This window comes from Gorilla gorilla, chromosome 8 (genome assembly GCF_029281585.2).
Source record: "Gorilla gorilla gorilla isolate KB3781 chromosome 8, NHGRI_mGorGor1-v2.1_pri, whole genome shotgun sequence".
In the NCBI taxonomy this organism is placed as follows: domain Eukaryota; kingdom Metazoa; phylum Chordata; class Mammalia; order Primates; family Hominidae; genus Gorilla; species Gorilla gorilla.
Window position 1 is genome coordinate 114,748,035 of NC_073232.2, and position 27,470 is coordinate 114,775,504.

Below are 27,470 nucleotides of genomic sequence, written 5' to 3' on the forward strand. Positions count from 1 at the left end.
GCACTCGGGCCCAAAATGACCATTAGGCCTCAGTGCATTTCCCATGTATCACTGCTGGACATGGTAGTCAAAGAGAGAGGAGCCTCTTTTAGGCCCGAGGTTCTCAGCCTTGGGGTCCCCTGGGGAACTTAAAAAATACTGACATCTCAATTCCATTCCTTGGGATTCTGACTTAATGTGTCTGGGGTATGGCCTGGGCAGTAGGATTTTGAACATCTCTGTAGGTGATTTTATCATGCAGCTGGCACTGAAAACCATGACTCTCAGCCACCATTTCTCAACCTTGGCACTAGCACTGGAGATATTTGGGGCCAGATTGTTCTCTGTTGTAGACATTTAGCACCCCCCACCCCACCCCACACACACACCAGTTGTGACAAACAAATATATCTCCAGGCATTGCCAGATGTGTCCTGGGAGGCAAAATTGGTTCCAACTGGGAACCACTGCTCTAGGCCAATGGTTTTTTACAGGCTGCATGGTGATTAAAAATGTAGGCTGTAGGTTCTATGGCCTGGGTTTACATTCGGGATTAAGAAAGCCCAGCGCTGGGCACAGTGGCTCACACCTGTAATCGCAGCACTTTGGGAGGCCGAGGCAGGCAGATCACCTGAGGTCAGAAGTTCGAGACCAGCCTGGCCAACATGGTCAAACCCCATCTTTATTAAAAATATGAAAATTAGCTGGGCACGGTGGCAAGCACCTGTAATCCCAGATACTTGGGAGGCTGAGGCAGGAGAATTGCTTGAACCCAGGAGGCAGACGTTGCAGTGAGCGGAGATTGAGATCGTGCCTCTGTACTCTAGCCTGGTGACAAAGTGAGACATGATCTCAAAAAAAAAAAAAAAAAAAAAAAGGCAGAACTTTGGAAAATTGCTTAATCTTTCTGTGGCTCCAAATCCTTATCTGTAAAACGGACAACAAAAGCACAGATATTTTGTAAGGTTATTGGGAAGATTAAATAGTTACCATTTGGCAAAGACCTGGCAATTTTCCTCCCAAGTGCAGGTTTTAAACGGAGAAGTGATTAATCGGGATATCTGAGTATGGGCCCTGGAAACTGTACTGTAATAAGCTCCTGGCCTTTTTTTTTTTTTTTGAGACAGAGTCTTACTCTGTCGCCCAGGCTGGTGCGATCTCAGCTCACTGAAACCTCTACTGCCTGGGTTCAAGCGATTCTCCTGCCTCAGCCTCCTGAGTAGCTGGGATTACAGGCACCTGCCACCACGCCCGGCTAATTTTTGTAGTTTTTAGTAGAGACGGGATCTCACCATCTTGGCCAGGCTGGTCTTGAACTCCTGACCTTGTGATCCACTTGCCTTGGCCTCCCAAAGTGCTGGGATTACAGGTGTGGCGTGAGCCACCGTGCCCGGCCAAGCTCCTGGCCTTCTTATTCACTTGACAGTTTTGAGAATCTTTGATTTCAGGGATGTTGAGAGCTGCTCCTGTCATCTGGAGTTGAGTCTCACCCATGGGCTACAGTGTACACAGGAGTGGGACCTTCTGTTCTTGAACTTAGGCTGTGGTGTGATCACCCTTTTCTCTGCATCCACCTGACAGGCTGGGACTTGGGCTATGCCCTGGACAAGGCTGGCTGGTGCAATGATGCCCTCTAGAGGATGGATCAGGCCCAGTCACCACCTCAGATTCAGGGCCTGCTGCTCTTCCTCTTTCCACTTGGCCCTGGTGACAGACAGATAGAGGCCCAGCTGATGTGTCTATCGGAACGACTTTATTTCAGTACACTGGGCCCCACCAGGCAATGTGGTTTGTGTGAGGCTGTGCGAGGGACAGGCTTGGGCTAAGAGAAGGGAGGTGAGTTGGTTAAGTGCACTGCAGTCCGCGGGGCGCTACGTTGCTTTCACACATACCTGCTGCTGTGGCCCACACCTGGCAGGGGCCTTTGGTCATAGGATGGCGTGGGGGAGAATACTGTGTGAAGTCTGGGATTGGGGTGGGTCTTGGTGTCACAGGTGAGGGTGCCGGTGAAGACAGGCTGGCCCCAGCTTTGCACCATCTAGGCTGAAGGCCTTTGGACCACTCCTAGGAGTCAGGCCTGGCTCCATTAGCTCCTGGCACTCTGGTCTGGCCCACTCCCTCCTTAACCAAGCAGGTCCAAGGTCAAGAATGGCACAAGATCAGCCCAGAGGGGGCCTTCCCACCTCTACAACCTAGTCCCCTGGTCAGCTACAGTGGCAAAAGGCAACTTGGTAAATTGCAGCTTTCTCCAGTCTTAAGGGCACTGGCTCTCCAACACCCCTCCCTTGCTTAGGGGCCTCTGCCAAAGAAAAATTTTACCTCCTGTTTCAGAAAATCTAACCAGCAACCAGCCTGTTGATTCCAGGGGAGTGAGCAAGAGGAAAAGGGAGAAAGAGCCTGGTGGGAGTGTCTTTGAGTGTAGCTTCCAATCTCAAATGGTCCTGCAACCTGTGGACACTGTCAGCTCACCATCAGCTGGGAGAGGTGGGGCCCTGGAGGCTAAGCTTAGGTGCTGTAAACATTAGTGTAGCAAGGCAGGAGGCAGCAAGCTCCCTCTCTCCAGCCCCTAACTGAACAAACACTTCAATAAATAAAACGGTTTGAAGATGGCATTGCAACAAGAACAGATGGAAAGCGAGGACCTGGAACCAGCAGGTGCCTTAAACTCTCCCAAGGCCCCCGAAAGGGGACTGGGCTGGGAACATTCACTCTGCAGCCATTCAGAGGGAGGACTGCTCCTGCCCTTCTCCAGTGGCCAGTGTGGTCCTGTTCCCTGGTGAACATGAGGGCCTCCTGCTCTCTCCTGACTCCAGTCTCTGTAATAGCTCTTGGGGTGCTTTTCCAGCCTTCCAAACCAAAATGGCAACAAAACCAGACAGAACTCAACCCCAGTCCCAGTCCTCAGTGTGCAGTCAGGAGGCATCGATAGTGGAGGCAGCAGCTGCCTGGGGCCTCAGGGCACCCTGGGGGTGGGGGTGAGGGTCGGGTCAGCCCAGCCTAGGATGGTCAGCAGCAAGGTCTCCTGGGGGATGGCTTACCTCCCTCTGTCTCCCTGTGGTAGTAAACGGAGTCCCCCACAGCCAGCCAGAGGCCACCTGAGGAGGGAGCACAGCCTCTGCCAGCGCTCTTCCCTGTCAGGAGCCAGTTAGTGGTCAACCCCAGGCCTCAGGCCATCACCACTGCGGGTAGTTCATCATCCTTTCTGGGCCCAGGGTCCCAGGGCCACACGGCACTCGCATGTGCGCACACACTCATATCCACACACGCACTCACACACAGGCAGTTCCTCGCAAACACTCCGACTCAAGAAAGCGAGTTTTAAAGTGGAGTTAACTTCAGAGAGAGGTGAAGATGATGTCCCGATATTAGAAGGTTTTTCTGTGGATGGATCGGGCACCGTCTTCCTCATATTCCTTTTTGGAGACCCACATCTTCTTAAAGGTGTCCAGGGAGGCAAGGATGGAGCCCCTGGAGGGAGGAAACCCAGAGGAACCGTGTGAGAGAGAAGTGGCTGTGTGTGGAGCCTACCAGTCCCCTGGGGCCAAACCAAATCAGGCTTTTCTTTAGAGGGTGCTGAGGGGTTATCAGTGCCATCACTTCCTGTTCTGTTCTTACTCCTGGAAGAGCTACTCACCCAATCCACGTGGAATACAGTCTCTCCTGAGGTGCAGATATCTGCAAAGGTGGGGGGAAAGAGGAATCTGAGACTTCCAGCCCTCCCGCTCCCTTTCCCTACAACGCTCCTCTTTCTGCCCATGGCAGGGGATACATTTTACACAAGCCTGAAGCTCTGGCCTCTCTGGAGGGCACTGTGGCCAGCCTGCCACTCATCTGGGGAAGCAGGTTTCCAGTCCCCACAGGTCCCAGGGAAGCTGGGACTATTGGGGGGGCAGGGAGAAGCAGACTCCATGGCAAGAACTGTACTCCTTCCTTTAGGATCCCCGCTCTCCTCAGACAGCCAATCTCCTTCACCTATCACTAAGGTGTCAGACTGTGTGACAGGGGAGCCACCTGGGCAGGGGGCACAGCAACAGTAAGTCAGTCTCCTCTTAAGATTATAGTTTCCCTGAAGGATCACACAGGGGGCCCTCTACCTAGTACCCTGCCTCATCTGGGTATTAGAACTGCCTGCCTTTGGTGTGAAGAGGGAGAATGAGAACTCAGCCTCCCTGTGGCTGACCTAGACCTCAGGGTCAGTGTACAGGCTGGGAACCTGGCGCTGCTTATAGAGCCATGGCTGCTTGAAGAGCTTGGGCAAAGCTAGAGGGAAGCTACGCCAGGTGGCACTCTGTCCATGGAAGCCTAGTTCCACCCAGGCCAGGCCCCACCATGCTCCTACCCTGATCTTCACATCTTTTGGAGCTAGTTTCTTCACTTCACTCAGGAGCCTGTCACCAAAACCTGAATGGGCAAAGAGGAGAACTTCAAGTCAATTCTCAGGGTGCCTGGAGCCAGCAGGAGCTGAACACTTCCAGGGGAAGGGCTCCAAGAGAAGAGACAAACCTTTGAACAGGGTAGAGCCTCCTGAGAGGACAATGTTGGAGAAAAGCGTGCGCCGCAGGTCCATGTCTGACTTCTGAATGGCGAACACCAGGACCTCGTGGATGCCTTCACTCTCCTCTCCAATCAAATCTGGCCTGAAGAGCAACTCAGGGGCCCGGAATCGGGAAGGACCAATCTGCAGGTAGGAGGGCCAGCTGAAGAGGTCGGAGCTGGGACCAAGGTCCCTTTGGGAGTGGGAATGGAAGATGCCCCTCTGCACGTCACTTAGTAACTGGGTGGCTATGAAGGCCAGGCTCAAGACAGACTCTACATGTCAAGGGCTTAAAGGAACAAAGATAGGCCTCCTGGAAACTAGTGAGGGGAGGCTCCTATATTTCCTTCTCGCTCTGGCATTTTCCAGCCAAGAGGTCTTTGGCATCAGTACATGGATTTATTTGCTCATGGAAACGTCTTCCTAGCAATGGGGGTTCAAGGGAGTGGTAACTCACCCTACACTGCACCCAGGTGTGGGGAAGGATGGCACTAACCATCCCACTTCCTAATCTCATACTGATGTGGGACAATCCCTTAGGAGCTTCCTCCCATCTAGCGGGAGGGAGCAAAGTTCTGGCTGCCTCCTCTGCAGGAGACAGGGTCACTCATGCTCAGGAGCTCTGCTGCTCCAGAGAGAGGGTGTAAGGCTGGGGTGTCCAATCTTTTGGCTTCCCTGGGCCACATTGGAAGAAGAATTGTCTTGGGCCACACATAATATACACTAACACTAATGACAGCTGCTGAGCTAAAAAAAAAAAAACTGCAAAAGAATCTCATAATGTTTTAAGAAAGTTTACGACTTTGTGTTGGGCCTTACTGAAAGCCATCCTGGGCCACGTGCAGCCCATGGGCCAGGGGTTGGACAAGCTTGGTGTAAAGGGACTGGCCTGCCAGACTCCAGACCCTGATGGAGAATTCTGGTTGGGCCCAGAGCTTTTGTGGACCTAAGGGAACCGAAGAAAGAAGGCAGGCCACCTACCTCAATGGTGCTGCCATCAGGCAGGTAGTACTGAGCTTTCTCTGTCTCTAGCGTCTCATCCTTTTGGGGGTTTATGGATAGGTAGCAGGCTCTCTGCAGATCCAAGCAAGACAGTCAGGCTGGCAGGAAGTCTGGTGCACATCCAGTCAAAGGCCCAGGGGAGGAATGTGCTGCCGCACAAACCTGTCTAAACGTTGTGATGGCCCCAATGGTCACTATAGATGCTGCCCAGAAGAAGGGGCAGTGAGGTCTCTGTTGGCCTTCACTGGGTGGCATTTAGCATATGAGTTCTTAACCGCTCCACCTTCCTGATGGGCAAGCTTGGAAACTTGGCCCCTGGATCCTAGGTCTGAGACCACAACCTAAGTTCAGCCCAGGCCCAGGCATCTTTCTCCTTCTACCACTCATATGGTTCTGGTCCTACCCAGCTCGAGTTTTCCCTATAGCCACAGGTGGCAGGAGGTTTCAGTTTACTTACAAAGACAAATGTTTTAAATGTATTATGACTTCTTCAAGGATGTTAAAAAAATAAAAATAAAAAAACCAGGAGTGGGCGCGGTAGCTCATGCTGCAATTCTAGCACTTTGGGAGGCTGAGGCGGGCAGATCACTTGTGGTCAGGAGTTTGAGACCAGCCTGATCAACATGGTGAAACCATGTCTCTGCTAAAAATACAAAAATTAGTGGGGTGTGGTGGCAGGCACCTATAATCCCAGCTACTTGGGAGGCTGAGGCAGGATTCAAGCGATTGCTTGAACCCGGGAGGCAGAGGTTACAGTGAGCCGAGATCACACCATTGCACTGTAGCCTGGGCGACAGAGCGAGACTCCATCTCAGAAACAAAACAAAATGAAACAAAACCAAACCCTATGTAATTTGCATAGAAGGTATAAAAAACATACTGAGCCCCTATGTAGCCATCACCCAACTGAAGAAATGGAAGCAGCTCCCTTTCCCCCAACAAGATGGCAGCACGTCAGGAAGGCGAATCTGTCAGTGTGACGTAGGGGAGACCTGGCTGGGAAGAACAAGGCCTCGCCAGGGACCCCCAGGCAGGTGCTTTGCCTGGCTTCACTGGCAGGTCACCAAGGTCCTGGGTGCTATGCTCCCAACCCCCACTCCATCCCTAGGCCCAGGGGGCAGCACTTACTTCTTTTATGGCCTTGACAATCTCAAACTCAGAGGATGAGTGGAAGTCGTAGCCCTCCTTACGCAGGTAGAGGCGCAGGAAGCGAGAGACGTCCCGGCCCGCGATGTCGATGCGCATGATGGAGTGGGGCATGGCAAAGCCCTCATAGATGGGCACAGCATGGGTGACTCCATCCCCAGAATCCAGCACCACCCCTGTGGTCCTGCCTGTAGCATAACTGAAGCAAAGGGGCAAACCGTCACTCAGCACTGCCTCCTCACGCTGGGAAGAAATACACTTCTTTATTTAGGGTTCAATGTCAGCTAAACTAAAGCTTGGGCCTGCCTCTCTCCAGGGTCCGTAGAATGGACTGGGTACTAAGGAAGCCCTGGTGTTGGAGCAAGCCATGAAATACCTGAATGGAAGGAGCTGATCTTCTCCAAGTTCCCTCCCCGTACCCAGAAGAGCAGGCCTTCCTGTCTGAGATGGCCTGGCCTTCAGCTGCTTCAGAGACCCAGCCTAGGGGCCAGTTTTAACTCTCTAGACAAAAGGCAAAAACCCTCAAATGCCAACAGGGGCCAGGCAGGAAAAGTAAGAGTAAAGAAAAATAAGAATATTTCTCACTTCCATAAAAAACAAAGGCAGGAGAAGACCCTGCTTTACTGGTTTGAGAGCCCGGGGACCTTTGTCAGCCTCCCTCCAAAAAAAGGCAAGTGAGGCAACTGACCCCCTGCTTCAGTGCGGAGAGGCCAACAGAGCATGGACGCGCTGTGGGGAGGGTGGGCTTGCCAGCCCCATCTCAAGTGGCAGCCGCTCTTCAGCTCCAGCTGATTTTTGCTCTGTGGGAATGTGTGCCCGACATTTCCAGATCTTCCCATTTTTTCAGAGAAGCCAAAAATTTGGGTTTTGATGGGACACCTCTTGATTTTTAAATGCTGGCTCACAGTTTGTTAATGGGGTCAAATAAATCCCACGTGTAGGTCACTTGTGGATAATCTCTGCCGTAGACCTCACTCTGGTGTGAGGTAGGGTAGGAGTGTGACAGGAGCCATGGGGGATGGGAACAAGGACTGTGGTGGCATTCGGATCATGGTTGTCTCACAGCCTGGCAGAGCAGCTGGCCACAGTAAGTGCTGAATAATAAGTGGACACATTACGGGGGCCTCCGGGAAGAGCTGCTGCAGCATGTGGCTGCCTCGGCAGGCCCAGCCAAGGCCTTGGGGACCAAACCCGCTAGGAGTCCTGACACTGGGATATGGTCAATAGCAGCCACATGTCCTCCTTTGCTTTCAACTACGAAGCCTCAGTGCTCAGTTTCAGCAAAAGCCTCTCTCTCTTTCCCACCATCTTTAACCTTTCCCTAGCAGAGGGGGCTCAAGTTACTCTGAACCATTCCAGAGGAGAGCCAGCCTCAGCTGTGCCAAAGGACTGCTTTCCCCGCAGGGGCCGGGCTAGCCAGCTGCTACTCACAGGCTGAGTACAGCTTGCATGGAGATGAAAAGAGCGGGCACATTGAAGGTCTCGAAGAAAACTTCGGCAGCTCGTTCCCGGTTTTTTCGTGGGTTTAAAGGCGCCTCAGTCAGGAGCACAGGATGCTGGTGAAAGGAGCCCGGGAGACAATGAGGCCAAGGCCAGATTTCCATCTTCATTAGTCTTGGGGGAGAAGACCCTGCCTTGCTGGTTTGAGAGCCTGGGGACTTCAGTCAGCCTCCCTCCAAAAAAAGGCAAGCTGTGCCTGTCAACTATCCCTGCCCAAGTAGTTTTCTCAACTTTTCAAGTTAATGCCCACTTTAAAATTTCATTCTGTCCTCAGCTGTGCCCCCCAACTCCCCTCCTTGTCCTCCAGGATTGTTATACAGGCCCCTGTGTCTACTGTGTATCTCCAACTGTCAAGAAGATTTTGTGAAACTCTAAATTCCTGCCGCAGACCAGTTCCAGTCTGTGACCTGTTAGGAACCAGGCCACACAGCAGGAGGTGAATGGCAGGTAAGCGAGCATTACTGTCTGAGCTCCACCTCCCATCAGATCATCCGAGGCACTAGATTCTCATAGGAGTGTGAACCCTACTGTGAACTGCGCATGTGAGGGATCTAGGTTGGGCACTCCTTATGAGAATTGAATGCCTGATGATCAGAGGTGGAACAGCTTCATCCTGAAACTATCTGGCCACCCCAAACCCCCACCCCCATGGAAAAACTGTCTTCCAAGAAACTAGTCCCTGGTGCCAAAAAGGTTGGGGACCACTGCTTTAAAAAAACTGTCTGAAAACAGCCGGGCGTGGTGGCTCACACCTGTAATCCCAGCACTTTGGGAGGCTGAGGCGGGCGGATCATCTGAGGTCAGGAGTTCGAGACCAGCCTGACCAACATGGAGAAACCCCGTCTCTACTAAAAATACAAAATTAGCCGGGCGTGGTGGTGGTGCATGCCTGTAATACCAGCTACTCAGGAAGGCTGAGGCAGGAGAATCGCTTGAACCTGAGAGGCAGAGGTTGCGGTGAGCCGAGATTGTGCCATTGCACTCTAGCCTAGGCCACAAGAGCGAAACTCCATCTCAAAAAAGCAAACAAACAAAAAAAAACCCAAACTGAAAACATCCCACCTGCACCTGGAAATTGATACACCTAGTCTGCACCTCTCTTCATTTTCTTTCTTTCTTTCTTTTTTTTTTTTTTTGAGACAGGGTCTCACTCTGTCACCAGGCTGTGAGTTCAGTGGTGCGATCTTGGCTTACTGCAACCTCGATGCCCCCAGGCTCAAGCAGTCCTCCCACCTCATCATTTCAAGTAGCTGGGACTACAGGCACACACCACTGTACCCGGCTATTTTTTTTTTCATATTTTTAGTAGAGGTGGTGTTTCGCCATGCTGCCCAACTTGGTCTCAAACTCCTGAGCTCAAGAGATCCACCCAAAGTGCTGGGATTACAGGCATGACCCACAGTGACCAGCCACCCTTTACATTTTTGAATGGAGAGTTACTTCCTTACAAGTTAATAAGCACAGGCTGCACAAGGTGGCTCATGCCTGTAATCCCAGCACTTTGAGAGGTGGAGGCGGATAGATTGCCTGAACCCAGGAGTTCAAGACCAGCCTGGGCAACATGGCAAAACCTTGTCTCTACAAAAAATACAAAATTTGCCAGGTGCCATGGCTCATGCTGTAATCCCAGCTACTTGGGAAGCTGAGGCAGGAGAATCATTTGAATCCGGGAGGCAGAGGTTGCAGTGAGCCTAGATCACTCCATTGCACTCCAGCCTGGCCAACAAGAGCAAAACCCCACCACACACACACACACACACACACACACACACACAAAATTAGCCGGGCATGGTGGGGGGTGGGGCTGAGATGGGAGGATTACTTGAGCCCAGGAGGTCCAGGCTGCAGTGAGCTATTGCACTCCAGTCTGGGTGAAAGAAGTTAATGAGCACAGGCTTTGAATTCTAAAAGACATAGGTTTGAATTCCATCTCTACCCTTTGTTCACTTGGTGACCCTGGAAATACCACTTGGCTTTTCTTTTTTTTTTTTTGAGATGGAGTCTCACTCTGTCGCCCAGGCTGGAGCACAGTGGCGCAATCTCGGCTCGCTGCAAGCTCCGCCTCCTGGGCTCACGCCATTCTCCTGCCTCAGCCTCCGGAGTAGCTGGGACTACAGGCGCCTGCCACCACGCCCGGAGAATTTTTTGTATTTTTAGTGGAGACAGGGTTTCACCGTGTTAGCCAGGATGGTCTCGATCTCCTGACCTCGTGATCCACCCGCCTCGGCCTCCCAAAGTGCTGGGATTACAGGTGTGAGCCACCGCGCCCAGCCACGACTTGGCTTTTCTGAACTTGTTCCCTTGTTTGTAAAATGAGATACTACCTATATCTCATAGGAATGGTGTTAAGATTAAATCTGAATATGCCTGAAAATCAAATGGCTCCAGCACTCTTGGCAGTGATCATCGTCCTCCTCATCATCTCTAGGGTAGGAGTTTGACACAGCTTTGCATACCCTACAGGAGTGCCCTACACACAGGATCCTCACCTCCTCTGAGAAAGTCTGCAGCTGGTCCTTAGAATAGACATATTGCCAAATGCGTTCCATGTCGTTCCAATCCTTGACGATGCCATGCTCCATGGGATAGCGGATTGAAAGCAGCCCTCGGTGCTCCTGGGAAAAGAGAACAGGACTTATGACTGCAGTCAGGCTCCACCCAGGACCCTGCTCTCCCAAGACTAAGCAGTGCAAGCTGAATCCCTCGCAAAGAAGCCTCAGCTTCCTGAACTCCCACCCTGCTGTCCTTGCCCAGGGCTAAGGGTGGGCACTCATTCTCCAAGGCTAAATACTGTTTGATGCAAACTGCCCTCATTCCCGAGGAGCCGGCAAAGCAGGGGCTTCTGCATTTCCATGGCCCCTCAGGTGCCTTTAGGGCAAGTGGCAGGAGGCATCTTCCTCATTGCCTGGTTCCAGGACACAATCTCCTGGCTCCCACCTCTGGGCCTCAGCACTTGAAGCCAAGGATGGCAACAGCGATTCTGCTATCTGCTTACGAGAGGCTGCATGAGGGCTCTGCCAAAGCTGTGTGAATTAACTCATCCCTAGGGTACCCCAGCCAGGATCTCCCCACTGAATATTTTTTGTGAAAAAAATAATGAACACAGTAAATTTGATCACTGACAAGGCAGTGACAGAATGCAGAAGACAACAGCCCTGTTTTCTAGACTGGTCTCAGTGTGTCCCAAAGTGAGGTCCCAGGTATTTTCTTCTCCAAGACCACAGGCTGTTCCTGGGAAAAATAAACCACCTAAGCCTAGGATGAGAGAATCAAAAAGGAGATTTTCAGAGAAAGTTGCCCCTTCTACTTATGGGTATGTCCAAATGTTGGGACATGTTCCATGTGGTGAATAATGAAGGTCCTCTGCTGGCTTAAGGCTTGTTTTGTAGGCCTGGGAATTACCTCAGCTTTGGGACCAATGAAGATGTCGCCTTCAAGGGCTCCTGCCATGACACGGACGTGCTTGGGTCGGCCCACACTAGAAAAGACAGTGAGGAGGACCATCATTTTTCATTTCATGACAGAACACAGGAAGGATGTATAGATGTACATACACACTCAAATTCTACTGAGATTATCTTCGAGGAGTGAAGTCACAGTTGATTTTGATTTTCTTCTTTATACTTTTCTGTATTTTCCACAATTTGTAAAATGAACATGTATTATTTATATATTATTTCATATTTTATATTTATTATAAATTATGAAAACAAATTTTTAGAGTATTCAATATCTCTAGTTCTTCTCTTTCTGCAGTGTATGAACAGACCAAGATGAGGAAATGAGAATTTCTAAAGGAGTGATTAACTCAAAACATTTTAGTGTCCTTAGTCCCCTTCCCAGGACCTCTAAGTAAAACTGATGCTGGGCTGGGCTCGGTGGCTCACGCCTATAATCCCAGCACTTTGGGAGGCTGAGGCAGGTGGATCATTTGAGGTCAAGAGTTTGAGACCAGCCTGGCCAACATGGTGAAACCCCATCTCTACTAAAAATACAAACATTAGCTGGGCGTGATGGCACATGCCTATAATCCCAGCTACTTGGGAGGCTGAGGCACAAGAATCGCTTGAACCTGCAAGGCAGGAGTTGCAGTGAGCCGAGATTGTGCCACTGCACTCCAGCCTGGGCTACAGAATGAGACTCTGTCTCAGAAAACAAAAAAAACTATGATGCTATAGATCGGACAGATAGCCTCTTCCTTTCCCTCCCCCTTTAAGCCCTTCCTGTAAGCCTCTGTGCTCTTCTCCTGCCTGCAGTCTCTCTGTCTTAGGAGGAAAGTTCTGAGAAACTCCTCATTAAGATGGTAGAAGGGCTGCAATCCCAGCACTTTGGGAGGCCGAGGCAGGCAGACCACGAGGTCAGGAGATCAAGACCATCCTGGCTAATACGGTGAAATCCCATCTCTACTAAAAATACAAAAAAATTAGCCAGGCACGGTGGCGGGCGCCTGTAGTCCCAGCTACTCGGGAGGCTGAGGCAGAATGGTGTGAACCCGGGAGGCGGAGCTTGCAGTAAGCCAAGATCACGCCACTGCACTCCAGCCTGGGCAACACAGCGAGACTCCGTCTCAAAAAAAAAAAAAAAAAAAAAAAAAGATGGTAGATGGGTTAAATGTTAATCCCCAGCCTGGATGATAGGAGAATTTTAAAAGGAGGGCTCCACCAAGAGGCAATCCTCCAAAGCAATAAGTTACCAATGATAAAATTTTTTAGCATCAGATAAAATTGGATTTTTAAAAAGAGGCCTCTTATCTGTGCCTCTCAAATTGTACCATGTAGACAACTGTTTTCCTTTGTTGACTCCAAACCCGGCTCCTGTCCCTTATAGGGCTGGGCCTGTAACAAAGCTGATGAGCCTCCAAAACGTCTAAGCTACAGAATGACTTACTAGTTTGGAAAGCAGTATTTGGGGATCTGATCACCAGCAAAACCAGCTTTAATCACACCGGATCCCTGAGGAAAGAGGAGAGAGAATGAGGAGTCAGAACTATCGCAAATACAAAAGGAAAAATACATTATATGGTACCATTTTTATTTAAGAAAAGAAAGCGGCCGGGCGCAGTGGCTCACACTTGTAATCCCAACACTTTGGGAGGCAGAGGCAGGCGGATCACCTGAGGTCAGGAGTTTGAGACCAGCCTAGCCACCATGGTGAAACCCTGTTTCTAGTAAAAATACAACAATTAGCTGGGCATGTTGGCAGGCACCTGTAGTTCCAGCTACTTGGGAGGCTGAGGTGGGAGAATCACTTGAATCTGGGAGGCAGAGGTTGCAGTGAGCCAAGATTGTGCCACTGCACTCCAGCTTGGGTGACAGACTCTGTCTTACAGGAAAAAAAAAACAAAACTAATATTTGTATATAATATATACATTTATTTGAACCTAGAAAAAGGTAAATGCACACCAAAGGAAGGGAAGTGGAAATAGGATGGTGAGGAGGATTCTCACTGTATACACAACCGTATGTGTGATTTTTCTGTAGTCTCTGACTTTTCTACATTGAACATGTTTTGCTTTGGGAATTAAAAATACTAGTAATAAAGGGAAGAAAAAGACAGAAAACCTGGGGAAAGAAGAAAGTACCTAGAAGCATCAAAGCAGCCAAGTTCAGGAACATAAGGTAGGAAAAGCACATGACTCCTTGTTACACCACCCTGGGGTGCTTTTAACCTACTTTCCCAGCTCAGGCCTGAACTCTCCCAGCTTCCAGGGCCTCTGTGACAGACACCGCCATGAGCACTGTCATGCTTGAAATGGACTCCCATGGAACACGTGCTGTCTGGTTCTTATTGCAAGGGCAGAGCACGATGCTTTGGGAGATTTTTGTTGTTGTTTTCTTTTTAACTATGCTTTCCTTTTACTCCTTGGTCTCCTGATGGTAAAGAGAAGCAAAGACTAAAGCCTACTCTGAGAATAGAAGAGAACCACAGTCCTGCTGCTCCAACACTTGGTATGTCGAGTGAGGTGTCCAGAAAAGAATCTGAGTTCTCCCAGCATCTCAGGTACCGCCCAGGGCCCAATCAATGTAAACAGTGACTCTAGACACAGAGACCAACCCTGTGCAGGACAGATGTCAAGGCTTAGTATTGCTTGTAGATACACCCTGTCCTCTTCCTTTTTTTTGAGATGGAGTCTCGCTCTGTCGCCCAGGCTGGAGTGCAGTGGTGCAATCTGGGCTCACTGCAAGCTCTGCCTCCCAGGTTCACGCCATTCTCCTGCCTCAGCCTCCTGAGTAGCTGGGACTACAGGTGCCCACCAGCATGCCTGGCTAATTTTTTTGTATTTTTTTTTTTTTTTTTTTTTAGTAGAGACGGGGTTTCACCGTGTTAGCCAGGATGATCTCGATCTCCTGACCTCGTGATCCGCCCGCCTTGGCCTCCCAAAGTGCTGGGATTATAGGCATGAGCCACCGTGCCCGGCCTTTTTTTTTTTTTTTTTTGAGACAGAATCTCGGTCTGTCACCTAGGCTGGAGCGTGGTGGCACAATCTCAGCTCACTGCAACCTCCACCTCCTGGGTTCAAGCGATTCTCCTGCCTCAGCCTCCTGAATAGCTGGGATTACAGGCGCGCACCACCATGCCTGGCTAATTTTTGTATTTTTAGTGGAGATGAGGTTTCACCGTGTTGGTCAGGCTGGTCTCAAACTCCTGACCTTGTGATCCACCTGCCTTGGCCTCCCAAAGTGCTGGGATTACAGGCATGAACCACTGCGCCCGGCCTCTTCTTCCTTCTTAACTCTTCTACCACCACACCTGATACCCTCACCTTTCTAACCCAACATGGTTTGCAGCTGCACCCGTAGCTGGGGCAAGCCTTTTCCTGCTGCCTGTTGACCACTCTCCTGGGGTGGAGTGTGGTATTTACTGACCCCATTCTACAAGCACTGAACACACCTGGAGACTCTAAGTAGCCAAGGTTATCTGCACCAAAGGCTTCCCAGCAACATGCCTGCTTCCCTCCTTGACTCTCTTATTCCTGCTCTTCTGCAGGAAGAGGGGGAGTGAGACTGGCCATCTGGTGCTTGCCTTTGGCAAGACAGAGGTTGGTGGAGGAAGCAAGTGGTTGAAGGAAGCCGGGCGTGGTGGCTCACGCCTGTAATCCCAGCACTGTGGGAGGCCGAAGCGGGGCAGATCACATGAGGCCAGGGAGTTCAAGGCCAGCCTGGCCAACATGGAAAAACACTGTCTTTACTACAAATACAAAAATTAGCCAGGTGTGCTACATGTCTGTAATCCCAGCTACTCATGGAGGCTGAGGCAGGAGAATCACTTGAACCCAGGAGGTGGAGGTTGCAGTGAGCCAAGATCGCACCACTGCACTCTAGCCAGGGAGACAGAGTGAGACTCCACCTCAAAAAAAAAAAAAAAAAAAAAAAGAAGTGGTTGAAGGGCAGAGAAAGTGGTATGAGAGGAGAGCAGGGCAGCCAGTTCTCTAAGGGAGCAGGAACCTTTGCCAACAGAAGAGAGTGAAAACAGAAGACAATGTGCAAACTCATTGGACTGGGCAGTACAACAAGGAGCCTGGAAAAGGTGCAGCTGTCAAGTGAGCTGAAAGACCGGGAAGGAGGGGGAATTTGCCTACAAACCCAAGGGCTCTGAGAGCAAGGCACGGACAGGCAAGAAGGGAACTCCTAGAACTTGTTTGCTCAGGCTTCCAATGATTGCTCACTGCCTTCATCTGGGTGTGGTGATGCCAACAGACTAAATTGGGTCTCCCGGCAGAGGTTAAAAACAAGAGAGGATGAGATCTGTCCTTCAGACCCTGGATATTTTTAAGAGATGATTTTCCTGGGTATTTTATTTTTAGTTTACTAGCAAAAGGACTAGAGTCTGGGTAAACAGGCAGATGATGAAGTCAGATTTGTTTTTTCTTCTCTGTCTTTCCTAGCAAAGAGTACAAAAAGCCCAGTTCAAATATCATCACCTTCCTCCTGAAGAAACATCCCCAATTGGAATGAATGATCATCTTCCTATTATCTCACAGCAAATTTCCATTACCTGTACCATGAGGTGGCATGCATTTCATTCTGCTTTTTATTACAATGTAAGGTTTCCACTTTCGTCTCTTTTCAGTTGAAGTTCCTTAAGGCTAAAATACATTTCGGCAGTATCTGGCATTTGCTGGGTACTCAACAGATGCTGGCTGAGTAAAATTAAAATCAAGTGCAAATGACTGGCAGATAGAACCTAAAGTATGGAACCTGAATGACCAGCTGAAATGACAGAAGCCCCAGGCAGAGGCGGTTCAGGAAAGGGGAAAGCAGCACTGGGAGTGATGCACAAGGTGGAACCAGACCCAGCGTGTCCTTGCAGCCCCCAAGCAGGCCTGCCATGCCAGTCATAGGGTGAAGAATCAGTGGAGAATGAGGAGCAGCTGAGCTGCCTCAATTCTGCTCAAGCCACACAAATTCTGCTCAAGAGCATACAAAAGGGTTATGTCCATTTCTTTAACAGTATTTACAACTAGGAACTGTGTACCTGGCAAATAAGCTGCCACTGTCTTTGTTATTCACTCTGGCAAGGCCAAATGAAAAAATGCCTGGTAGAGGCTTCTTGAGTAGTCTTGGCTGGGTGTGGTAACTCATGCCTATAATCCAAGCACTTAGGAAGGCCGAGGCACGCAAATCACTTTGAGGCCAGGAGTTTGAGACCAGCCTGGCCAAAATGGAGAAACCCCATCACCACAAAAAATACCAAAAAGTTAGCCAGGCATGGTGATGCGTGCCTGTACTCCTAGCTACTTGGGAGGCTGAGCTAGGAAGACTGCCTGAGCCCAGGAGGTCGAGACCAGCCTGCACAACATGGCGAAACCCCGTCTCTACAAAAAATACAAAAATTAGCTGGGCATGGTGGTTGTGTGCCTGTGGTCCCAGCTACTCAGGAGGCTGAGGTTGGAGGATCACTTGAGTCTGGGAGGTCAAGGCTGCAGCAAGCTGTAATTGCACTGCTGCACTCCAGCCTGGATGACAGAGTAAGATAAGACCCTGTCTCAAAACCAACCAACCAACCAAACAAACAAACAAAAAGTATGGCTGGGTGCGGTGGCCCACGCCTGTCACCCCATCACTTTGGAAGGCAGATGAGGGAGGATTGCTTGAGGCCAAGAGTTCGAGAGACCAGCCTGGGCAACATGGCAAAACGCTGTCTCTACAAAATATTTATTTTAATTTTAATTTTTTTGAGATGGAGTCTGGCTCTGTCACCCACCTAGAGTGCAGTGGCACAATCTCGGCTCACTGTAACCTCCACCTCCTGGATTTAAGCGATAGTCCTGTCTCAGACTCCTGAGTAGTTGTTGTTACAGGCGTGCGCCACCACGCCCGGCTAATTTTTGTATTTTTAGTGTAGACGGGGTTTCACCATGTTGGCCAGGCTGGTCTCGAACTCCTGATCTCAAGTGATCCACCCGCCTTGGCCTCCCAAAGTGCTAGGATTACAGGCATGTGCCACCACACCAGGCCTACAAAATATTTAAAAATTACTCAGGCGTGGTGGTGTGGGTCCATAGTCCTTGCTACTTGGGAGGCTGAGCCCAAGAGGTCAGGGCTGCAGTGAGCTGTGATCTCGCCACTGCACTCCAGACTGGGCGATAGAGTGAGCCTCTGCCTCAAAAAATATATATAAAAAATTCAAAATAAGGCCAGGCGCAGTGGCTCACACCTGTAATCCCAGCATTTTGCGAGGCCAAGGCGGGCAGATCACGAGGTCAGGAGATTGAGACCATCCTGGCTAACATGGTGAAACCCCGTCTCCACTAAAAGTACAAAAAATTAGCCGAGCGAAGTGGTGGGCGCCTGTAGCCCCAGCTACTCTGGAGGCTGAGGGAGGAGAATGGCGTGAACCCAGGAGGCGCAGCTTGTAGTGAGCAGACATTGCGCGACTGCACTCCAGCCTGGACGACAGTGCGAGACTCCATCTAAAAAAAAAAAAAAAAATTAGCCAGGTGTGGTGGCACGCGCCTATAGTCCCAGTACTCGCGAGGCTGAGGCAGGAGAATCTCTTGAACCCACACGGGGGAGGTTGCAGTGAGCCGAGATTGCGCCACTGCAATTTAGCCTGGGCGACAGAGACAGCTTCCGTCTCAAAATAAATAAATAAATAAATACACAATTTTTTTTTTTTTTTTGATACGGACTCTTGCTCTGTCGCCCAGGCTGGAGTGCAGTGGCGCGATCTCGGCTCACTGCAAGCTCCGCCTCCCGGGTCCAAAGCCATACTCCTGCCTCAGCCTCCCGAGTAGCTGGGACCACAAGCGCCTGCCACCACACCTGGCTAATTTTTTTGTATTTTTATTTTATTTTATTTTTGTTTGAGATGCAGTCTTGCTCTGTTGCCCAGGCTGGAGTCCAGTGGCGAGATCTCGGCTCACTGCAAGTTCCGCCTCCCAGGTTCATGCCATTCTCCTGCCTCAGCCTCCCGCGTAGCTGGGACTACAGGTGCCCGCCACCACGCCTGGCTAATTTTTTGTATTTTTAATAAAGACGGGGTTTCACCATGTTAGCCAGGATGGTCTCGATCTCCTGACCTCGATAAATACACAAATTTTTAAAAATCAGAATATCTGGCAACACTAGGCCGGTATTCCTGCATGGGGACAATTGGATAGAAAGGAGAATCAGTTAACATTTTGGTCAGGCATGCTCAATTCAATGCACCTTTCAGATTTCCCAGCCTGGAAGAGGTGCCTTTCAGGCTATTCTCTCTCTTCTCTTTTGAGTATATTTCCATTCCTGCTTGGCCTCTGCAGGCATTGAATTTGAAATCCCTATTCTAGGCATTTGCAGCCACTAATTGGTGATGTTTCTTCTTCCACATGGTATCTGATTTCTTTTTTACCCTCAGAGGACTTAGCTCAGTGTGAAGCACATCCTTGGCTTGCAAAATATACATAATTGAACAGTGAAACTATCTTTATAAGTCACCTCTTCTTCACCTTTTCTGTCAAGCTAGGGATGGATTCTTGCTGAAGCTGTTCAACCAACAGCCTGAATATCACACTGCAAGTGACAGTGTTAGATAAATACATTGACTTCATTTCCTCAGCTAATTCTAGTGTCCCTAAAAACTTAAGTGAATCAGCATTAGTAGGATCAGAAAAGCTGATAACAAATTGTAAAAGAAAAATTTTTTTAGACAATTAGTGAAATCTGAACATTGACTAGATAACTGATAAGATTAAGGGGTTCTTGTTGATTTGATTAGGCATGATAATAGTATATTGATTATGTTTTTAAATGAGTGTGGGGCTGGGCGTGGTGGCTCACGCCTATAATCCCAGCACATTGGGAGGCTGAGGCGGGTGGATCCTTTGAGGCCAGGAGTTTGAGACCAGCCTGGCCAACATGGCAAAACCCCGTCTCTACTAAAAATACAAAAATTAGCTGGGCATGGTGGTGCATGCCTGTAGTCCCAACTACTCGGGAGGCTGAAGCAGGAGAATCGCTTGAGCCAGGGAGGTGGAGGTTGCAGTGAGCATCACTGCACTCCAGCCTGGGCCACACAGCAGACTCCATCTCAGGAAAAAAAAAAAAAAAAAAAAAGAATGTGGGAGAGGGAAATGGGCAGGAATGTAGTTGAAAAGATTGGCCAAGAGTTTGATAACTGCTACAGCTAGGTGAACGTATGGATGTTCCTTACACTATTCCTTCTCCTTTGTATGTTTGAAATTGCTATAATAAAAAGAGATAACAGTAAGATGATAGCACTTAAGTAAACTTTCAAAACACAAACAGCACACTCCCCTGCCAAACTTAAAATGCATATGCACATAAAATCATGGATGGATCTAGGCATGGTGGCTTGCTCCTCCTATACTCCCAGCTATTTGGGAGGCTGAGGCAGGAGGTTTGCTTGAGCTCAGGAGTTTGAGGCTGCAGTGAGCTACGACTGCAGCACTGCACTTTAATCTGGGTGACAGAGTGAGACCTCATCTCTAAAAAAAAATTTAAAAACAAATAATAATTAAAAATTTTAAAAAATCATAGGTGGAAAGGAGCACAATTTTTTTTTTTTAAAGAGATGAGGGTCTTGCTGTATTGCCCAGGCTGGCCTTGAACAACACAATTCTCCTGACTTATCTTCCTGAGTATAAAAGGAGGACAATTTTATGATGATGGTTGTTTTGCGGGTTATTTGTAAAACAGAGAGAAAGGATAGGGTTGCCAGGCACAGTGGCTCATGCCTGTAATACCAGCACTTTGGGAAGCTGAGGTGGGAGGACTGCTTCAGCCCAGGAGTTCTAGATCAGCCTGGGGAACACAGGGAGACCCCATTTCTACAAAAAAAAAAAAAGCTGAGCAGATGGTACATGGCTGTAGTCCCAGCTACTTGGGAGGCTGAGGTGGGAGGATTGTTTAAGCTTGGCAAGCTGAGGCTGCAGTGAGCTTTGATTGTGCCACTGAGCCCCAACCTGGGCAACAGAGTGAGACCTTGTCTCAAAAAAAAAAAAAAGATAGGGTTGTGGAGGGGTACAAAGAGTCTTCAATTATATCTGTAATGTTTTATTTCCTTAAAACATGAAGGTGGATGGGAACACTAAAGCAAAAAAAAATACTGAAGCAAATATGGCAACGTCAATATTTATTAAATCTGGGTAGTAGACACATGCTACCTGGGTGCTTGTTATATACCACACCGAATTTTTCTGTGTGTTTAAAGTATATCTCTCTCTTTTTTTTTTTTTTAAAGGGGGCTGAAGCAGCACAACATCCAAAGCAAAACAAACAAATGCTTAGCTTATTGTTGAACTTCTGAAGAGCCTGCATTTAGGTCCATATAGTCACAAAGACAGTTTTAAGTTTGACAAGAATGTTGATCCATTTTAGGTTTAGGCAAAACTGTAAACTTAGAGTTTTTTTGTTTTTGTTTTTAAATAGGCTGGAGTGAGGTGCACGATCTCACTGCAGCCTCAAACTCCTGGGCTCAAGTGATTCTCCCATCTCAGCCTCCTACAGGTGCATGCCACTAAGCAAGCCTGGCTAATTTTTTTTTTTTTTTTTTTTAAGTAGAGATGAAGTCTCACTATGTTGCCCAGGCTGGTCTCCAATTCCTGGGCTCAAACGATCTTCCAGCCTTGGCTTTCCAAAATGCTGGAATTACAGGAGTAAGCCACCACATTTGGCCTGGATCTTAGGAAAAATTTGAGTTTCAGAATAAACATGGTATTCTGATCAAAGTGTAGTCCTCAAAATGTGGCCTAGGAGCTGCTCCTATCTTACACTATTCTCTATGTCTTTGGGAAGAAATGACTTATATTTGGTTTTAAAAAATATCTATCATCATAAAGCTCCTTGGGTGATTAAAAAAATACCTATCACTTTATTGTTGTCATTAAAGCACACACCTACCTGCCCCTCCATTTTCCTCATTAAATTCTGATGAAATGACTTGATGTCAGAGTAAGATGAAAGGAGTGGTCACAATTGTCTTATGATTGGGAAAGGCTGTGAACTTAATGGGGCTCTTTCCCTGCTTTCTTTCTCCTGCATTCTTTTGATTATACTCTTCTGCCCATAAATAAAGTGTAGCAACATGTTAAGCTATGGAGTTAACATAGCTAGTGACACATTATTCTCATTATATGTAATAAGTTGTCTCAGGTATTTCAAATAATGTTTCCTATACATCTACCATCTTGAAAATAATAAAAACAAAATGACCCCCCAAATGTTAAACAACAAGGACTACCTGAGACCCCACATGTAAAAATGTGGCAGATTTTCAGCAAATACTAATAGGAAAATGACTTAAGTTTCTCCTACTTCACCTTTTGGCAGAAATACTGGCATAATAAAGGACGTGTTTTCCCAGAGGGGGAAAAAAAAGACAAGTCAATTCTTTAAATCTTGAAACTAAAAATGCATCACTGCTGTAATGCATTTCGAAACATACTACCAGGAAAGAGAAAGAAAAAAATTAAGACGCATTAGTGTAAGTGATATTAAAGAAAATGGCTGGAGATGGAACTCCTGCCTAGCAATTCAAGAAGCAAAGGAGCTGGTGGGATAGACAGGTTGTTCCTTCTGCATTGCTGATGAAAACAGGAAATTGAATTTCTATATATTTTTCCTTTTTACAACTAAGAAAAAGGCAGAAGAAGCACAAAGAGCCTGGCTAAAGACAGAAATCGTAGTGCTCTCTGAAAATCAACATCAAGAACAAAAAGTCCTACTCAATTATCTGCAGTAACTAACTAGAGAAAACTCCCCATCTTTTCTTTATTTAGGAATATCTTTATTACTTTGATAGAGATATTCAGTCATTCATCCAATCACCCATCAATCCAATGAAAAAACATTTATTGAGCACACAGAGGTGCCAGACCCTAGGTATACTGTGTGTGTGTGGAGAGAAGTGGGTGAAGTGAGACTAAAGGAATATCATCTTTCTTAAATTTTTTTTCCCAACACCACTAAACCTGTGGGAGAATATCATCTTTTTCCACAAGGATTTAATAGTCTAGTGAGGGAGACAAAAAGATCCTCTCAAAAATGAAGTATCTGGGCTGGGTGTGGTGGCTCATGCTTGTAATCCCAGCACTTTGGGAGGCCAAGGCGGGTGGATCATTTGAGGTCAGGAGTTCAGGACAAGTCTGGCCAATATGGTGAAACCCCATCTCTACTAAAAATACAAAAATTAGGCCGGGCGCGGTGGCTGACGCCTGTAATCCCAGCACTTTGGGAGGCCGAGGTGGGCGGATCACGAGGTCAGGAGATCGAGACCATCCTGGCTAACACGGTGAAACCCCATCTCTACTAAAAATACAAAAAATTAGCCGGGCGAGGTGGCGGGAGCCTGTAGTCCCAGCTACTCGGGAGGCTGAGGCAGGAGAATGGCGTGAACCCGGGAGGCGGAGCTTGCAGTGAGCCGAGATCGCGCCACTGCACTCCAGCCTGGGCGACAGTGAGACTCCGTCTCAAAAATAAACAAACAAACAAAAAAAAAAAACCAAAAATTAGCCAGGCGTGGTGGTGCACATCTGTAATCCCAGCTACTTGGGAGTCTAGGCTGGAGAATCTCTTGAACCTGGAGGCGGAGGCTGCAGTGAGCTGAGATCGCACAATTGCACTCCAGCCTGGGTGACAAAGTGAGATCCTGTTCCCTCCACCCCCCACACCAAAAAAAGAGGTGTCTCTGCCAGGCACGGTGGCTCAGGCCTGTAATCCCAGCACTTTGGGAGGCCAAGGTAGGAGAATCGCAACAGCCCAGGAGTTTGAGACCAGCCTGGACAACATGGTGAAACCCTTCCTACAAAAAATACAAAAATTAGCCAGGGGTGGTGGCGCGTGCCTGCAGCCCCAGCTACTCGGGAGGCTTAAGCGGGAGGATCACTTGAGCCCAGGAGGTTGAGGCTGCAGTGAGCTGTGATCGCGCCACTGCATTTCAGACTCAGCAACAGAGCGAGACCCTGTCTCCAAAAAAAAAAAAAAAAGAAAAAAAAAATGAGCTGTCTCATTGAGCTCAATCCTGCCCCTTTCTAAGGGGGAATAATAAAAACAAAATACCCATGGAGAGAAGGAAAATTTAATGAAAACAACAACAAAAATATATTGGAAAAAGCAAGCAACTTGGAACTGGATCTCAGTCTGATGACTGGCTCCTCAATTCCTAAACTGGATGGTTTGAAATCTGTTATTTAACATCCCTGCATACACTGGGGATAGTAATTCCTATCTACCTAACAGAGCTGAAGCTTAAACGAGAACATTGTAATATGCCTAAGGTCCCAAGAGCTGAATCAACAAAGGGAATCTGACAGAGTCAGCTTACAACAGAGGGAACTGGTAGTTTTGCCTCAATGGAGGGACCTACAAGGGACACAGACAGGGATCAATCTCTGTGGGACCAAAGCTTTGAATCGAAGGCAGAAATGCAGTCGTTTTACAATTTTCTCCTTTCCCCCCAAAATAAGAGCAGTATTTAGATTCTTTCTATTGGTCAATATTGATGCTTCTGCATGGTGGTGCTGGCAAAAGGGATGACGGATAAAGTACTGGATTTAGGGCACCTCTGCTATGTGACCTTGGGCTCACGTTACGTCTTCGCGCTTCACTTTTCTCATCGGTAACACGAAGATCAAAGTTCCTTTTAAACTATGCGTCCAGTTTTTGTGAGGATGCAACTCGAATGTATGTGAAAACGCCCTGGAAGCGCCAGAGCGCCAGGCAAATATTAAGTTTGGTAATTTTTTCCCCGTAAGAACTAGGCGTTCCAAAGAGGAGGACAACCTCTCTGCTTGCTTTGTCACTCTCCTTTCTTCTCGACCTTTACCAACTTTGTAATTTATAATCACAGTAATAGCTGACATCCTACAGCAGTTTCTGGCACCAGATCCTCGGGCCCCACCCAGATCCACACCACCAAGCCGCAGCGCCGGCTGAGACCGAAGGAAGACTTAGCCATTCTCCACCCGCGGGCGGGCACTCGCCTTTAGGCCCCACCACCCAGAGTCCCGGAAGCCAATCCCCACAGCCCTGGAACACTGCCCCGCCCCTTCAAGAGAGAAAACAATATGGCGGCAAGGAAGAATGGCAGGGGCGTGAGCCAATCACCGCAGAGGCCTAGCCTCATCCGGCAAGGCTAAGAGGCGGTATCATTGGCTAAGATGGACAGCCAGAGCAACCAATAGAGCGATCGGAAACGGGGGAGAGGGCGGGCGACGGGAATCTCACACAGCAGTTAAGGCCCCTAGAGCCAAGGGCCCAAGGACTGGCTTGGACTGTAACCCTTTCCTTTATCCACTCCAGAGTTCTCCATCCCACTTTTGCTGGCTGGCCGCCTTGCCTGCGGACTATGTGATAAGGGGAGGAAGGAGGCGGCGGTGGCTGAACGCGCCTGACAGGCCGGGCCAGTGACAAAGAGCCGGCGGCTCAGGCTGAACCCCGGGAAGCGATCCTTTCGAGGAGGAGAGCCCAAGTCCCCTTATAGATAGGAAAGACGCAACTCACGTTGTCGATCACGACAGGCTGGTTGGCGATCACATCGTAGGACTCCATGGCAGAGGAATCTCTCCTGCTGGGGAAGGAACTGCCCAGCCGGGTCCGCCGCTAGCGCCACTGACACGCATGCGCAGTCTAGCGGCCGGTTCAGGGCGGCGAGGGAGCGGCCCGACCCCGCCTCTGAAGAACTACAATCCCCAGCAAGCTTTGCGCCTGGGTTAGCGATCTAGCTTGCTTTGTTGCCCGCCTAGTTTAAGACTGGGAGTCGCATTTCCAATGCACAGTACCCTGGGATTTGTGGTCTCCCTAGATTAAACAGCCAGAGACACAGGTTGATGGTCATGTTGCATGCCTGGATCTGTAGTCCCTTTGAAGGAGTTCGCAGTGCATGCTGAGGTAGGTAGTCTTCTCGAGTACTTGTCTGTAGTTCGGTTTGGATTGGTCGTAATTCATGGATGTTTGGATTTTGCAGATCAGCCCTGCCACTCCCCCCGACGTTCCCTTAGACAATATAAGGTTCTCATGTTTTTATTTGGGTCTGTAAGACTTTAATAAACATCTCCTAGCACCTCACACTCTAACAAAAAGGAAATGTTAACACACGTACGCGAGAGGACATATTCCTACAACAAAGGAAAACAATTTAAATTGCATAAAATTAGCTTTAAGTTAAAAACCTGTACATTGTCGTTGCCTTTTGCATTTTCTTTTTTTCTGCATAACAGGCTAACATTGATCCGAAGATTGGCAATTGGAACTACTGGTATAGGTAATCTTTTGGTCATTAAAACATCATCTAAGGGTTTCAGAAACTGCTCTAGTATCTCTTTAATTTTCATAAGGAGCTAGAATTGACACTGATGGTTGAGAAAATGGAGGTGAAGAGAGGTTATGTGTCACTGCTTTCAAATGAGCCCAGTGCATTTTTTTCTCTGGATTATGTTCTCCCCCAGCCCCCTTGAAATTTCAGGGACCTTTTTGTCAATAGCCCTAGAAAACATTAGATTTATTATCATCTATTAATACTAACGCCCCATGGATGAATGAATCAATCCATTGTCAGATTTATGTTTAAATCCTAGTTAGCAGCGCGTCAGCAAAACAGTAACAAATCCTTTGTTGGCGCACTTCTCGGTGCTTTCGTGGGACCTTAGCACCTTAGAGGGTGCTCAGCATCTCTAAACTTGGGTTCCTCCTAACACTAGGGGGAGACCAAGAGCCTTGGGACACTCCCAACACAGGGAGGGGGGCGGGGCCTATTGTCAAGTCACACCTTCCCTGCCTGTGACTGGCACAGACATTAGCCAATGGGTGCTTGGATAGGGCGCGCCGGCGCCCCGCCCCCCTGAGCGCCCCGCCGCCCCGAGGCACCCTCTGGCAGACTCGGCGGCGGCGACAGCCTGGGCGGACAGTGCGCCGTGCGCAGGCGCGGAGCTAGACCTCGCTGCAGCCCCCATCGCCTCGGGGAGTCTCACCCACCGAGTCCGCCCGCTGGCCCGTCAGTGCTCTCCCCGTCGTTTGCCCTCTCCAATTCCCCCAGTGCCTGCCCTACGCACCCCGATGGCGGAGCTGCGGCCTAGCGGCGCCCCCGGCCCCACCGCGCCCCCGGCCCCTGGCCCGACTGCCCCCCCGGCCTTCGCTTCGCTCTTTCCCCCGGGACTGCACGCCATCTACGGAGAGTGCCGCCGCCTTTACCCTGACCAGCCGAACCCGCTCCAGGTTACTGCTATCGTCAAGTACTGGTATGCTCTGGGCCGCGGGGAGACGGACAGGCGCGGGCTGGAACGGGTTAAAACGCCGAGGGCGAAGTAATTTGTGGGAGGTGGGAGGAGGGGTAGAGAATGGTTAAAGCACTCAGAAGGAGGGTTTCCTGCTGCGAGGGAAGGAGTTAAGGCTCAAGTTGGGAATGGGGACAAAGGGGTTAACGGAGCCCGTGGGTACTGAGGGGTTAACCGGGATTAGGAGAATAGAGTGAGGACTGGGGGTGTGTGTAGGAGCAGAGGGGGGAACGGCAGGAGCGAGGGAACTGTAAACGTGGTGAAAAGAGGGGGCGCCTGTAGGGGGTCATTAGTGGGCGAGGGGAAGCCAAGCGGGGGCGGCTGAAGTGGGATGGGAGAGGCGAGGCGGGGCCTGGGGAGCATTTGAGAGGGCTTTGGAGGAGCGAGGCCGAAGAAGCTCAGAGGGCACGAGACTGCATAGAATGGGGGGTTCGGGGGGCCCAGGGCTCTCCTGTGGTGGGTAGGAGGGCCAAAGATGAGGGCCTGGTGCTTGTGGAGAGAGGAGGAGGTCTCCTTTTGATACCTTCCCGATTAGCTCAGACGTCGTATCAGGGCAAAGCTTTTGCTTTTGAAGTTTGACGGAGCAGCTCTTCCTG

At 49.2% G+C, this 27,470-nt stretch overlaps 2 protein-coding genes across 5 annotated transcripts in view; one reads left to right on the forward strand and one right to left on the reverse strand.

The window, feature by feature from the left end:
- Window positions 1-1,710: 1,710 nt before the first annotated feature.
- On the reverse strand, window positions 1,711-25,903 carry ACTR1A (actin related protein 1A). Its single transcript, XM_004050021.4, has 11 exons — window positions 25,106-25,903; window positions 13,049-13,113; window positions 11,564-11,639; window positions 10,651-10,776; window positions 8,093-8,217; window positions 6,644-6,860; window positions 5,495-5,587; window positions 4,483-4,657; window positions 4,319-4,380; window positions 3,614-3,654; window positions 1,711-3,447 (listed from the first exon to the last, which is right to left on the reverse strand). Exons 1-11 carry the CDS (start codon window positions 25,151-25,153, stop codon window positions 3,345-3,347), a joined length of 1,131 nt encoding a protein of 376 aa, XP_004050069.1. The 5' UTR covers window positions 25,154-25,903; the 3' UTR covers window positions 1,711-3,344.
- Window positions 25,904-26,436: 533 nt separating this feature from the next.
- Window positions 26,437-27,470, forward strand: part of SUFU (SUFU negative regulator of hedgehog signaling) — a 131,322-nt gene continuing 130,288 nt past the window's right edge. For 2 of the 4 annotated variants that reach the window (XM_031015351.3, XM_055352846.2), the window contains exon 1: window positions 26,446-26,838. In XM_031015351.3, the coding sequence (XP_030871211.2) occupies window positions 26,657-26,838 (182 nt within the window). In that variant the 5' untranslated portion in view covers window positions 26,446-26,656. Of the gene's footprint in view, window positions 26,839-27,470 lie in introns of all 4 variants that reach the window. The other 2 variants (XM_055352843.1, XM_055352842.2) reach the window with 2 other exon arrangements.

Bases quoted from the DNA above. Each gene is read 5' to 3' on its own strand.
- ACTR1A (XM_004050021.4), bottom strand. From the start codon at position 25,153: ATGGAGTCCTACGATGTGATCGCCAACCAGCCTGTCGTGATCGACAAC. The intron at 11,640-13,048 runs GTAAGTCATTCT...TGTCTTTTCTAG, and splicing joins AAATACTGCTTTCCAAACTA to TGTGGGCCGACCCAAGCACG. The intron at 4,658-5,494 runs GTAGGTGGCCTG...TCCTACCTGCAG, and splicing joins CTGATGGCAGCACCATTGAG to ATTGGTCCTTCCCGATTCCG.